At 43.3% G+C, this 14,679-nt stretch overlaps 1 protein-coding gene across 4 annotated transcripts in view; it reads left to right on the top strand.

The window, feature by feature from the left end:
* The window catches only part of BICRAL (BICRA like chromatin remodeling complex associated protein), an 82,862-nt gene that overhangs the window by 55,029 nt on the left and 13,154 nt on the right, over positions 1-14,679 (top strand). For all 4 annotated transcript variants that reach the window (XM_059075645.2, XM_067006231.1, XM_059075647.2 and 1 more), the window contains exon 6: positions 13,910-14,015. In XM_059075645.2, coding sequence (XP_058931628.1) covers positions 13,910-14,015 — 106 coding nt within the window. The remainder of the gene's footprint in view (positions 1-13,909; positions 14,016-14,679) is intronic.

Here is a 14,679-nt window from a genome sequence, read left to right on the forward strand (position 1 = left end):
CCCAGATGTTAACTTTTTACCCCTTTTGTTTTATCCTTCTCTCTCTCTTTCATACACACACACATACACACACAAACACACACACACATAGTTTTGAGAGTAAATTGCAGGAATGATGCCTCTTGACCCCTACATACTTCAGACTTCAGTGTGTATCTCTTAAGAACAGGGGTATTCCCCTACATAACCACAGTACAGCCATCAAAACCAAGAAAAACAGCATTATTACAATATTATCATCTAATCTACAGACCTTATTCCGATTTAGTCCATTTTCCCAATAATGTCCCTTACAGCAAGAGAGAATAAATTATATTTTGTTTTGTTTTTATGGTCTAGGATCCAACCGAGGATCACTGCCTAATTCTGTTGTCATGTCTTTAAATCGGAAACAGGTTTTTTTTTCTTTCTTTCTTTTTTTAAATTTTTGGCCACACTGCGCGGCATGCGGGATCTTATTTCCCCAACCAGGGATCGAACCTGCACCCCCTGCAGTGGAAGCGTGGAATCCTAACCACTGGACCGCCAGGGAAGTCCTGGAAACAGTTTCTTTATCTTGCTGTTTTTCATGACCTTGATTGATTCATTGATTGATTGGTTGATTGATTGATTTTTGGCTGTGTTGGGTCTTCGTTGCTGCGCGCAGGCTTTCTCTAGTTGCGGCAAGTGGGGGCTACTCTTCGTTGCCGTGCGCAGGCTTCTCATTACAGTGGCTTCTCTTGCTGTGGAGCACGGGCTCTAGGCGCGTGAGCTTCAGTAGTTGTGGCACGTGGGCTTAGTATTGTGGCTGTCGGGCTCTAGAGCACAGGCTCAGTAGTTGTGGTGCACGGGCTTAGTTGCTCCGCGGCATGTGGGATCTTCCCGGACCAGGGCTCGAACCCGTGACCCTTGCCTTGGCAGGCAGATTCTTAACCACTGTGCCACCAGGGAAGCCCCACCTTGATTTTTTTGGAGAGTCAAACCAATTGTTTTGTAGAGTGTCCCTCAATTTGGGTTTCTCTGATGTTTCCTCATGATTAGATTCAGATTATACGTTTTTGGTAGGATTGCCACAGAGGTGATGGATGTGTCCTCACGATGTGAACTTGTCGCATTCCTGGTGATGTTAACTTTGAACACTTGCTTAATATGGTGTCTGCTTCATGTGGTGTCTGATGCATAGTTAATAAGTTTCTTTGGGGAGTTACATTGAGATTATGTAGATATCCAATTTCTTGTCAAACTTGAACACACTAGTTTAAGCTTTCATTGATAATTGCTGACTGAATCAGTTATTACTAAATCAGCTGTTACTGTGACAATCACCAAATAGAGACTTTCTAATTCCATTGTTTGTTCTACATTAATTGTTGGCATTCTACTCTAAGGAAGGGTTTTTCTGTCTCCCCCTTATGCCAGTATGGACACATAGATTCTTATTTTATTTAATGGGTTAAAAATCATTACAATCATTTATTTTGATGCTCAAATTGCTTTGATGCCATTGGGCACCCCTCCAAATTGGCTGCTGGTCCTTCTGACATGTTTCCATCGTGCTTTGAGCACTTCCTTTAATTTCTGGCAAAACATGATGTTCCACATTCCTCTTTCACTTTCCCTGCCCCTGCCCTGGAATCAACCACTTAAGGGACCTTGTTCCTTCTAGTGGAGAACAATATTTAGAAGCCAAGATCTGAGCACTACATATTCATTGCTACTGAGGGTGTCTCAGCTGGGACTTATATGTATTTACACATACACAACATCTATAGCTGTCTGTCTATCTATATTAAAAACCATGAGTTCACACTGATAGTTTCAATTCTAATCTAGTACCACCAGGTTCATTATTCAAGTCTCCTTTTCCATATTTGTAGCTCTCTTTTCTAACAGTGAGAAAGCCTGCCCCACAATATATTTGCTTATTTGCCCAGTCCTAGAAAACAGAGAAAATAGTTTTAGAATTGCTAATTCATAGCACTGTGAAAAACAAACCTACTTCAGACTTCAGTATTGGTTTACATTCTGTCTTTAACCTAAAGGTGTATAGTAAAAATATTGTGTTCAACAACTGAAAATACCACAACATTGTAAATCAACTATACTCCAATAAAATTTTTTTTAAAAATACTGGGTTCAAAAGTTACTAGAGTTAGTACCTTTTTTTTCCTCCCTTGGTATGGTTATGCTATTCTTTTGAACTATACTTTTGCTTGTTTCTGTTTGTGTTTCATTTTAGAATTCTTTTCCCACTACCCTTGTTGATTTTATCTATTTAATTTCTTTTGAATGAGTGAACCATTAGCATGGTTCCGAAAGTCAGGGCTATGCAGAAAGTGTGCGGGGCAGTCTCCCTCCTCCATGGCCTTTCTCCCTGCTCCCACCCCTCCCTCCATCCTTTCCTGCCCGTTCTCATCCATCCCCTATTTTCAGCAATCTCATTAGTTTCTCCTTTATTTATCCTCTTTTTTTTCACACAGATAAGCAGATCCATTTATATTTTCTTATTTCCTTACATGTATATTTTCTTATTTCCCCTCCTTTCTTACTCAAATACAGCATACTATACATAGATATTCTTCTATACTTTTGTTGCAAAAAAGTTTTCTAAACCCAATATAATAATTCTCCAATAGTAGGAGGATTATTGGATATAATGAAGTATTATGTAGCCATTTTAAATGTTTTTGCAAAATAATTAAAGATTTGGGAGAAGGCTTACAAAGTCATTTTAAGTGTACATTTAAATGTGAAATATTTAAAATGCACATTTAACTGTAAAATATTTAATAAGCAGTTAGTTTTCTCTTTTAGAAAAATGATGAAAGACAATTTGGTGAACTAGAAAATTGAAAACCCTCTTGCTTACAAAACATCCAGAAACTTGATTAGGAGGAAATGCACTGCTCCCTTAGCAGCAGTGGAATTACAGATACTCTTGTTTTCTTCTAGTTTTAAAAACTAACCCCACGTAGAGGAGGTGATACCTGGACAGCATTTATCAACATATTGATGCATTTTTCGAAAATAAGTAAAACATGCCATTGGTAATCATTAGAAACAGTTCCAAAATAGTTTAGAATGAAAAGTAAGTCTTCCTCTTCCAGAGGCTGCCACTGTTTCTAGGTTCTTTCTCTTCCCCCAGATATGTCCTCTGCATATACAGCACAAACGTCACATATATGCTTATCTCTGCAACACACCATACCTGTTTTTACTTAATTATAGAACTTGAGGATTACTTTATATCTATATATATTGACCTGCTTTATGTTTATTATAATCAGTTATACATAATCAGCCACAGCATGGTCATTTCCTTTCTTTTTCTCTTTTTTTTTTCAATAATGCTTCAATGAGGGGAAAAATAAATCTGTCTTTCTGACTCCCCAAAGTTTCAACTATCCAAAGGTAACAAGAAGCCTATACCAGCAGCTCCAGAGTAATTTTTGTGACTTTTAATGCCAAAAAGTATTGGGAACTAGATCAGTTACATTATGTCCTGTGTGCTCTGCTGCAGGTTTTCCAGAACAATTAAAGCATCAGGTGTTTTGGAGTAAGGAAGACACAGCCTTGGAGGCAACACAAGTTGGAAAAATAGTGTTGAGGTGTCATCTGACATTTAAACTCCTAGGACATCCAGAGACATTTACAGTGACTCTTTTACTTTATAATTTCTGTATAAATTACGTTATAGAACACTGTAATGAACAAGAATACCATTATCAGGGGCCTTCAGTGTTTATCTACTTGGAGAAATTTAATATGTCAAGTTTTGATACTATAAAGCATTAATATTAGAGAACAATGAGTTTTTAAATATAAACTTTATTTTTGGTATAGATAATACACTTATTTGGTTCAGAATTCAAAAAGTACAGAAAGGCGTATACTGCAGGGAAAAATTTCCTTCCTCCTGTTCCCCAGGCACGCAGTTGCCTGCAGGCAACCAATGTAACCAGCTTCTTGAAGAGCAAACTGAAGTCCCCACCCCACATTTTCCATTATGAAAACTTTCAGAACCACAGAAAAGTTGGAAGAGTACCGTGAACCTATTCACCTAGATTCACCAGTTGTTTATGTTTTGCAACATTTGCTCTGTGTGTGTGTCTCTCTCTACACACACACACACACACACACACACACACACACACACACACAGACATTGACCCCTAAATTCTTTTTTTTTTTTCTCGGTACGCGGGCCTCTCACCGTTGTGGCCTCTCCCGTTGCGGAGCACAGGCTCCGGACACGCAGGCTCAGAGGCCACGGCTCACGGGCCCAGCCGCTCGGCGGCATGTGGGATCTTCCCGGACCGGGGCACGATCCCGCGTCCCCTGCATCGGCAGGTGGACTCTCAACCACCGCGCCACCAGGGAAGCCCTGACCCCTGAATTCTTAAGCAGGTATCTCCCAAGAACAAAGACCTTCTTCAACACGATCTCAGTATTACTACCACCCCCAAGAAATTTAACATTAACATAATAGCATTATATCAAATTTCTTCCAGTTGACCCAGTAATGTCCTTTATGACAATGCCTCCCTCTAGAAAGCAGAGAACACTGATTTCATTTATTGTCCCATCTCTTTAGGCTACCGCAGCCTGGATCAGTTGTCTCCTAGGGTGGCCCTCAGTGTGTTGTCTGATTGTTTCCTCGTGATTAGATTCTGGCTGAATGGTTGGCACATAATGTTGATTTTTCCCATTATGGGTGATTCCGATGTGATCACTTGGTTATGATGGCCCCCTGCCAGGTTTCTCCTCGAGGTATTCAAAGGTATCTTGTTCCCATATAAGGAAGAAATGATCTCTAGGATGGTGCTTTGGGACCACGTGACTCTCCTGTTTCCCGGCCTCTCACCCAGTGATTTGACTCCATTAGTATATATTGCATTAGTGGTTGCAAAATGATTTTCTAGTTGTATTATCCTATCTACTGTTATTGACTGGGATTTTTCCATAAAAAAGAGCTTTTTCGTCTCACATTGTGTGTGTTTAACACTATGAAATCATAGTTGTTTTTTTTTTCATTAATTTAAAAACTTTATTACAGGGAATTTTAAACATGAACAAAAGTAGACAAGCTAGTGTGACGAGCCCCCATGCTCAATCAGCTCCAGTGCTTACCAGCTCATGGCTATTCCTGTTTCATCCATACCCTACTCAGTCTCCCCTGCCCAGTATTACTCTGAAGCTAAACCAGGCATATAAGTTCATCTGTAATTTTTTAGTGTATATCTCCAAAAGGCCATGTATTCTCTTTAAAGTTAACGTTGCAGTTTATTGCTTTCATTATTCTTTTTGATGCTTATTATTGTCCCAAGTTTGGTCCGTGGAGGCCTACATAAGCTGACTTCTACACTTCTGACACATCCTCACCTTCTTTGAGTACTTTGAAGCACAAGATATTGTAGGCATGTCTGGTGATTACCTTGCCACAGACCTAGAATCAGCCATTTCTCTAAGGAGCCCTGTGAATTTAAATCTCTTAATGCAGAGTCATTTACGGGATTTAAACTTTCTTTTAAATGGATTAATATTTCAAAAGTTAGTGATAAAGAAGGCAGTTTGCAAGAGTTTAGCCTATCAAACAAAAGTAAACAAATTATTTTAAGTCCAAATCTCTTTAGATCACTAAAAGTTTTAGTAGATTTTAAATTCCTTGAGAGCAGCACATACTGGTGCTTTGCAGCGCGTTGCGTATGAGATTTCCAAAGCGATTACCACTGAAGTCTCCAGCCTGCCCTGCCCCTCTCTAATTCCTTTCCCCATCCAGCTCAGCCTGTCTACCTTACTGTGGAGGCACTGTATTTTCAGACGCCCAGACTTCATAATCTAGATGTTCTTGTTTTTTCTCTTCCTCTGTACCTTTAATAATTTACAAATCCTACAAATTCTTCTTTGAATGTCTTATATCCATTCTTCCCAATAACAATGAAAATAATGATCATAATATTAACAACTGGTACATGCAGGGGCTATCTGTATTATTTCTAATCCTTACTTTGGGGCTACAAGTAGCATTACTGTTCCCATTTCATAGTCAAGGAGATGGAGGTTCAGAGCATGGGCAAATTGCTGTAAAGGTGAAGTCTTGGGCTTCCCTGGTGGCGCAGTGGTTGGGAGTCCGCCTGCCGATGCAGGGGACACGGGTTCGTGCCCCGGTCTGGGAGGATCCCACATGCCGCGGAGCGGCTGGGCCCGTGAGCCATGGCCTCTGAGCCTGAGCGTCTGGAGCCTGTGCTCCACAACGGGAGAGGCCACAACAGTGAGGCCCGCATACCACAAAAAAAAAAAAAAAAAAAAAAAAAAAAGGTGAAGTCTTTCACCAGCTAGCTGTCTCTGTCACACTGCTTGCCATTTCTCTCTTTTCTACATCCATACCTTGAGCTAGACTTTAAGAGGGACAGCAGTATAACGGGGAAAACAAGAGTTGGAATAGGAGTCAGAGCTCACTTGCAGGTCCTCCTCTGCCAGTGACTGGTTTTGTGATCTAAGTTCCTGTCTTACATTCTGAGCCCTAGTTTTCTCTTGAAAATGAGGAACCCTAGCAATGCAATAGAATCATCTGGGGAGCTTTGTAAAAATATGGATGCTTGGGCCTCACCTTCATAAATTCTGATTTAAATGGTCTAGATTAAAGGTTCTAGGCAGCAGCATTTTTCAAAAGCTCCCCAAGTGATTCTAAAGTGCAAACGAGGAAGAATGGACCGCTGGGTAGACGTTTTCCAAGGCCCATTTGTACTGTAATTAGACAGCTGTAACAATTGTCTGGGTGATGAATCTGCCTTCAAACTCTCCCTAAAGTCTGGCTTCCACCACATTTATCTTCCTAAAACATTTGCTCGGTGACCTGAACCAAATCATCTGGGAGCTTCCCATTGCACAGGAGAAAGTACCAACCCCCAGCCTGGCCGCTAAGGTTCGCAAGCTGAACTGCTCCAGGGTAGCCAGGCAGGACCCCTCATGGCTCCCTGAACAGGCCAGACTCATCGTGAGCCTCAAGCCTTTGCTGATGGGCATTCACTGAATGTTCTTTCCTATCTGGCCTAGATGCTTCTCCTCCCTCAGGGCACCCAAAGCCCCTAAAAGAATGAAGCCTTTTTCGGACCCTCCACTGATCTCCTCTCTGCACTTTTTATTTATACTGCCCACCAGGTACAATATTTCCTTCACTGATTCATTCATTCAACAGTGTATCAGTAGCTGCCGGGGCCAGCCCTGGGCCAAGTCCCAGGGATGCAACAGTCTTTTGCAGAGCAGGAGGCAGCAGATAAGCCAACAGCCACAAGACAGTATTCTAAGTGCTCTGGTGGAAGCAGCCCAGGGCACCAGGCTCCGAAAAGGAGCCTCTCACCAAGATGGGATGGTTTGAGCAGGTTTCCACGAAATAGTGGTTTGTGACTGAGCCCTACTATGGGAGAAGGAGGTTATCCAGCAAGAGAGGGTCTGAGTAAAGAATGTTCAGGCAGTGGAATCAGCAAGTGCAAAGCCTTGCAGAGAGAAGAGAACGTGGTTCTGCAGGGGAAGGAAAACAAGTTCAAGTGAGATGTGAAGATTTAGGTGGGAAAGGTAAGCAAACCCTAAACGCTACAGGACCCTGATGCCGGGCTCAGGAGCCAGTGTACGTAAGCATGAAATAGTGCGGACCCACTTGAGCCTAGTGGCAGAAGAAATGGAGAGAAGTGAATGGATTTTTTTTTTTTTTTTTTTTTTTTTTTTTGTGCGGTACGCGGGCCTCTCACTGCTGTAGCCTCTCCCATTGCGGAGCATAGGCTCCGGACGCGCAGGCTCAACGGCCATGGCTCACGGGCCCAGCCACCCTGCAGCATGTGGGATCTTCCCGGACCGGGGCACAAACCCGTGTCCCCTGCATTGGCAGGCGGACTCTCAACCACTGTGCCACCAGGGAAGCCCAAGTGAATGGATTTGAGAGAGGTTAGACAGAACTTCTGATTGATTGGCTATAGTGGAGGAATAAGGGTGACACAAAAGTTTCTGGCAGTGACACCCAGGTTCACCGAAATAGAGAACATGGGAAGAAATCATGGTTTGAAGGGAAGTTCTGAGTTCAATTTAGGTGGTTTGTCAAGGGTGAGGTACCTTTGGGACAACCAAGTTGTATGGGCAACAGCTACATGTGCTGAAGCAGAGAGTGAATTGTGAGCTGAAGTGGGATTGACCAGCATATATATCGTGTGGGAGTGGATGAAATGGATCAGGAAGAGTGTGTCAGTAGAGAGGAGGAGCAGCCAGGAGAGAGCCCCAAAACACCAACACACTTAGGGGGTGGACACAGAAAGAGGAGTCCGCAGGTAAGACTCAGAATATTCCAGAGAGGAGGTGTAAAACCCATAGGGCTCAGCATTTTGGAAGCTAAGAAAGGAAAATGAGGCAGGCGGGAGGGAAGGTGTCCACAGAGTGGAGTGTTGCTGGGAAGTGGGTGGGAGTCAGGATGGGAATGTTTCTGACACATGTAGCAACAAGGAGGCAGCTGTTGACCTTGGTAAGATTTGTTTCCATGGAGCGATATGTGCAGAAGCCAGATTGCAATAGATTAAGGGGAGTAGGGGGGTGTGGTGATAAGCACAGACAACTTCCAGAAAAATGACAGTAATTAACACTGCAGTAGCTCCACAGATGTGTGGAGTCAGGGTGTGGTTTTTATAAGATACGGAAAAGGCTTGAGCTCTTTTCCAAGCTCATGGGAAGGAGAAGGACATGAATTCCAGAACGTTGGTGGGATTCTTTGTATAAAAGCATTGGGAGATGCTTCTTCCACTGTAACAGAGAAGCAGGAAGGAAGGGATGAATGGGGTTGCAGGTGATGTCGTAGCTTTGGTGGTAGAAAGTTGAATGAATTCTCACCTGGCTTACAGGTTTGAAGATAATGAAATAGGCTTCAGTGGAAAATAAGCAAGGAGCTGGCCAGGGGAAAAAGAGGATTGCTGGTCATGCATGAGGGCCTGAGGTCGGACACCATAATATGGTACACTGTGTCTGGGTGGACCTGGTTGTTTCTGGATGGTAAACTTTCAGAGGGCAAAGACTGTGTGTGGTATCCTTCAGCTGCTTTCTCTGTGATTACCATGGTGCTGTGCATACAGTGAACACCCAAATGTCTTAGTCAAGGTACTTTGGGCTGCAACTGTCTAGAAACTCACCCTAACACATTTAGCAAAAAGGAGAACATCTCGTGTAGTGTAGCTTCTTCTTTTTTTTTTTTTTTTTTTTTTTTTTTTTGCCGTACGCGGGACTCTCACTGTTGTGGCCTCTCCTGTTGCGAAGCACAGGCTCTGGACGCGCAGGCTCAGCGGCCATGGCTCACGGGCCCAGCCGCTCCGCGGCATGTGGGATCTTCCCGGGCTGGGGCATGAGCCCGTGTCCCCTGCATCGGCAGGCGGATTCTCAACCACTGCGCCACCAGGGAAGCCCAGTGTAGCTTCTTTATAAGAGTCAGAACCAGGCTCTCTGCTCTTCCCTTGGCCTCTTCAAGATAGCATGGCCTCACCTCTCTCCTTCATGGTCCTCTCTCACTCTTCCAAGCATTTAACAGAAACTGGCAAAAACAAAACAAGAAAACAAAAACAGACTGGCAAGCGCAGTGGTTTCCAAAACTTAGCAATGCATCAGAATTAACTGGAGAGCTTTTTTAATTTATAGATTCCTAAGCCCCACATTGGATTTCTGAATCGATCTTTGTGGATGGAACCCAGAAACTTTGTCTTTCAGATGCTCCCCCAGGTGATCTTGATGCAATTAGGCTATAAACCTGCGTTTGAGAACCGTGGCCCTTAGTTATCCCTCCCCCTCCCCCAATTCTCAGGTCCAAGGAGAGAGAGTCTGATTGGCCCACCCGTGGTTCAGTCACCCTTGACCAGAGGAGCCAGTCGGGCAACATGAGGAAGTGGCCACACGGGGCCTCTCTACGGAGCTCTATACGTATAGAGTTGATGCTCTATATGGAGTCTTTGTTCAAATTAGGAAAAAGTGCCCCTCTGAGCCAAAATAGAAAAAAGCACCCCTCTGGGTAGAGAAGCTGCTCACTGTCAGGCTTGGCACTTTTCCATGGGAAGAAAAGGTGCTCGTTCCCTGGATTGTAGCTCTTAATGCCCTCTAGCAGGTAACAGACCTTTGTGTGTCCAACTGTGCTGGCTCCAACCCATTTCTATGGCAGTGGGGCAATTTCCAGAGGAGACTGTGGGCTGGGAAGATCCCAGATGGCCTCCCTCACTCAGCAAATGCCTGTCGGTTGATGAATATCATCTTGCTAGTTTTCCGTTGGCTTCTTACAAAGTGTACCACAGCAGGGGATAGGGATATATTGAGTATTCTGATTCACTGGTGGATTTCTGTCTATTCACGTGGTATCAAGATAATGCAGGGTCTAAAGAGTTAAAATTGTACATTGATATGAGCAGAGTTCTTGGAGCCAAGTTCTCAACAAAATATCCTTAAATAGCTTCTCTATATGTGAAGAAAATATATTTCAAGAGCAAGTCTTCTCTAAGAGGGACTTCCCTGGTGGCGCAGTGGATAGGACTCCATGCTCCCAAAGCAGGGGGCCCAGGTTCAATCCCTGTTCAGGGAACTAGATCCCACATGCATGCCGCAATCAAGAGTTCAAATGCCGCAACTAAGGAGCCTACCTGCCTCAACTAAGACCCGGTGCAATAAATAAATAAAATTTTTAAAAGTCTTCTCTAAGAGTTCAGAAAAAAAAAAAAAAACCTGAATGATATATTTTCTTTCTGGAAAAGTTGTCAGTTCGGGGGCAACCTAAATTTGGGGGGAATGAGAGAAAGTTGCTGGCTCCTGGGCAGGGGCATTGGACTAGGAGGAAGTACAGACCCCTATGACTTAATGCCACAGTGGAATTCACTCACTTACTTTCATTTAACAATGACTTACTGTGTGCTCACTATGGTGTCAGGCCCTCTTCTGGTGCTGGGGATACAGCAGTGAACCAGACACACAAAAGTCCTGCCCTGAAATCAGGGGACTGGGAGTGGCCAGTGACCAGCAAACATCTGGGAACAGAGCAGATCCCTCGGGCAGCAGAGCTTTCCAAACATACAGACCTAGTGAATGGAGGAGATTCCAGTGGGGACACCAAACCGAGTTCCCAATGGATTACAATTCTACCACCCCCCTGGCCCTACCCACCCCGCCCAACCTCTGTGTTACCCTCACAGCATAAGAGGTGGGAAGATCATTCCAGTCCCAAGGGGAGGAACACAGTGAGGGGTACTGGCAGTAGCTGAAAGATGAAAATGCACTGATGCCAGTGTTGAACCCCCACATGGGTGGGCAAGGGGACTGTAAAACACTTTTACACCAAAACCTGCTCAGGGCTTCCCTGGTGGCGCAGTGGTTGAGAATCCGCCTGCCAACGCAGGGGACACGGGTTCGAGCCCTGGTCCGGGAAGATCCCACATGCCGTGGAGCAACTAAGTGTGTGCACCACAACTACTGAGCCTGCACTCTAGAGCCCACGAGCCACAACTACTGAGCCCACGTGCCACAACTACCGAAGCCCACGCGCCTGGAGCCCATGCTTCACAGCAAGAGAAGCCACCACAATGAGAAACCCGCACACCGCAACAAAAGAGTAGCCCGCGCTTGCTGCAACTAGAGAAAGACCACCTTGCAGCCAAGAAAACCAAAAACGAAAAAAACCTGCTCAAACCAGAGGTGTCCCTACAGTTAGTAACCTTGTTTTCAGACACAATAGTAATTTATACCCTTAAATGATGGCAATTTTTCAAGCTTTGACATTAGATTAGATTGTTCAGAGTATTTTTTTTTCTCTTTACTCTTCTGTATTATGAAAAAACACATAGAAAAATACAGAAAACATAAATGTACAGTTAACAAATAATTATAAAGCAGATACCCATGCATGTAACCACTCAAGAAATAGATTATCAGTACCTCAGAAAGTACCCCCTTCCATATACCTTCCTAACCTAGCCCCTCTCCTGACTTTTATGGTGATTTCTTCCTTGCTGTTCTTATAGTTTTACTACTTCTGTATGCATGGATTTTGTTTTATTTGTCTGTTCAATAGCTAGGAATCATTCAAGGTGATATCTGATAAATAAGGTGGGAGATCAGGCTGGGTAATGGCATTTATTTATTTAAAAAAAAAAAAACAAACTTGTGTGCTCTTAAGCAATTAGGATGATATTCTTCTGTTTCATGTGAACTAGGCATATTGAAAGAAATTCCAAAAATTTTGTGTCCTGGCAACAGTGCTATGAGGATTTTGGTCATTTGAACATATTCATTCTGGTTCATCTGTTCATCGGTTGATCTCGTTATTTCAGAGTCCCATCTAGAATATAGCCTTGCCCTGTTAGACCACGTTTTTCCAGCTTTTATCTGTTTGTTTTTTTTATTCAAGGTGGCCCTTATTTTGATTTTTATTTATTTACTTTTTGGCTGCGCCGAGTGGCTTGCGGGATCTCAGTTCCCCGACCAGAGGTGGAACCCGGGCCGTGACAGTGAAAGCCCAGAATGCTAACCACTAGGTCAAGGTGGCCCTTAGTGTTCATCCCTTGGAAATATTTGTGAGGAAGGCCTGTGCTCACTGTTCACCCCAGGCCTCCTCACAACATGGGTGCCCTTCTTGTGAAGAGCTTCCCTACAGTGGGAAAGTGTGGAGTTATGTTCTAGGGCAAATGCTGTGAAGACTGGGAGATTTTCCCCCATGGTGTTCTCACTAAGAGATGCAGGTCCGACCTTCCCTGCTAATGGAAGGATGAGCAAAGTGACTGTTTCCAACTTTGTAATGACCTCCTCCAGTCTTTCTTGGTTGATGTCAAATCCATCTCCATTTCTGTGTTAGAAAAAAGGACCAAATAGATAATTAATTGTTTAGAATAATTCATTGTTTAGAACAGAAATAGTAACATGAGTTTAGTTGGCCAATGGCCAGGTATTGCCAAGGTCTGTGTGAGCGGCCACATGTGAATGGTTGGTGGGAATATTTTGCTTAGGCCAAGGTCACAGGTCATCACCCATGGAGATGGTTAGACTAAACTCTAAATCATCTGCTGGTATACAAAATATAAAACTGAAGGAAAAACTGAAAACTTACTGCACTGTGAAGTAGTAATGACATAAAGGATTAAAATTTGGGAGTAGTTTAGAAACCCTTTATCATCTTACTTTAAAGGCATTATAGAGATAACAGATTTTTTTTAGAGCTAAAAGGAATTTGTTACTCCTTAAACATCATCTAGTTCATCTTCCTTATTTATAGAAAAGAAGCACACAACAGTTTAAACATTAGATTGATTTTTCTAATAATATTTTGCTCAGGCTAATATTCAGTTGAATCTACATTTCCCAATTACATGCCACCTGAGGTTATCATGACATGAACTAGAGACATCCCAGACGGCAGGGGTGAGATGTCCTTTAGATCATCCACACGGTGGACAGCGAATGTTGACAGTAGATTTGGGGTTGGTGCTTGGGCCCTGACCGGGTGCTCAGCGTCCCTGCAGACCCCACATAGGAACTGATACTCAAGTTCATAATCCTTGCAGGCGTGACATTGCATTACTGAGGATAGAAACTGTTGGGGGTAGAGACTTGTTTCAGGCTCAGCGTTGCATCTGAGCACCATGAACGCGGGAGTTCCAGGAGTGAGAACGCAGCAGCTATCAATCAGCTCAGCTGGGATCAGTCATCCCTCCTGAATGGCATCAAGAAAATTCAGCAGGCTTGTAGACTTTAAAGGGTACTCTTTGCAGTTCTCCCAATGTGATAGGAGACTAATTTTTTAAACTTTGTTTTGTAAGCTAAACCGAAGGTGATGCGGGAGACTCATTAACAGACTTGGTTGGCACTTTAAGTGATCTGTTAAAGCTTTTATCATGAAATTAATTTTTCCATCTTGGCAATGTTTTTTTCACAGGCTCAGAAAAAAAGTTTGAATCAGACGTCCCCCATTTCTGCTTCCAAGACCGCAGATGGCCTGAGGCAAGCGCCCATCCCAGGCCTCTTGAGCACCACACTGCCAGGTCAGGAGCCCCTGTTGTGAGCTCTCTTTAGTCCGTCCCTGTCCTCCCAGCACCCAGGGGACACTCTTCACGCATCCCTCATCCTGCATCTCTTCCACTCAGCCTCACCTCCTCTCTGATCCTTCCTTCTTTCCGTATCCTTTCCACCCGAATAATGTACCATGTTGCATCTGTAGTATCTTATATACTAATGAGGAAAAAAAAGCACTTCTATTTAAATTACAACACATTAAATTATGTGAAAAAAATGTGTGCTGCTTAGAAACAATGAAACCTAGTATTATACGGCACATGCGACTTTGTAACAATCCTGTATTTGTATATTTAGAATCCCCCCCCCAACTCCCCCTCGCTGACCCAGACAAAAACAAAAACTATCGTGGGCCATGTCTTCCATTTCTTCTAAAGCTTTGAACACCCGCACTGCTCAATAAGTACTAGAAAAGATGACAGCATGAACACTCCTAGCCAGTCCCCTGTTTGGGCCTCCCTTTCTTAAGTTGTGAGTATTTGGGGGTTCGGTAGTACTGACAGATCACTGGCTCGAGGCCTATTCCTTAGACCTTAGATAATTTGAAACTCTAGCATTGACAGCTTTTATTTATTACCATTTATTTATGTGTTTATTTCTATTTATTACCTAAATAAGCTTTAATAATCCTTA

Source organism: Kogia breviceps, chromosome 10 (assembly GCF_026419965.1).
Source record: "Kogia breviceps isolate mKogBre1 chromosome 10, mKogBre1 haplotype 1, whole genome shotgun sequence".
Lineage (NCBI taxonomy): Eukaryota > Metazoa > Chordata > Mammalia > Artiodactyla > Physeteridae > Kogia > Kogia breviceps.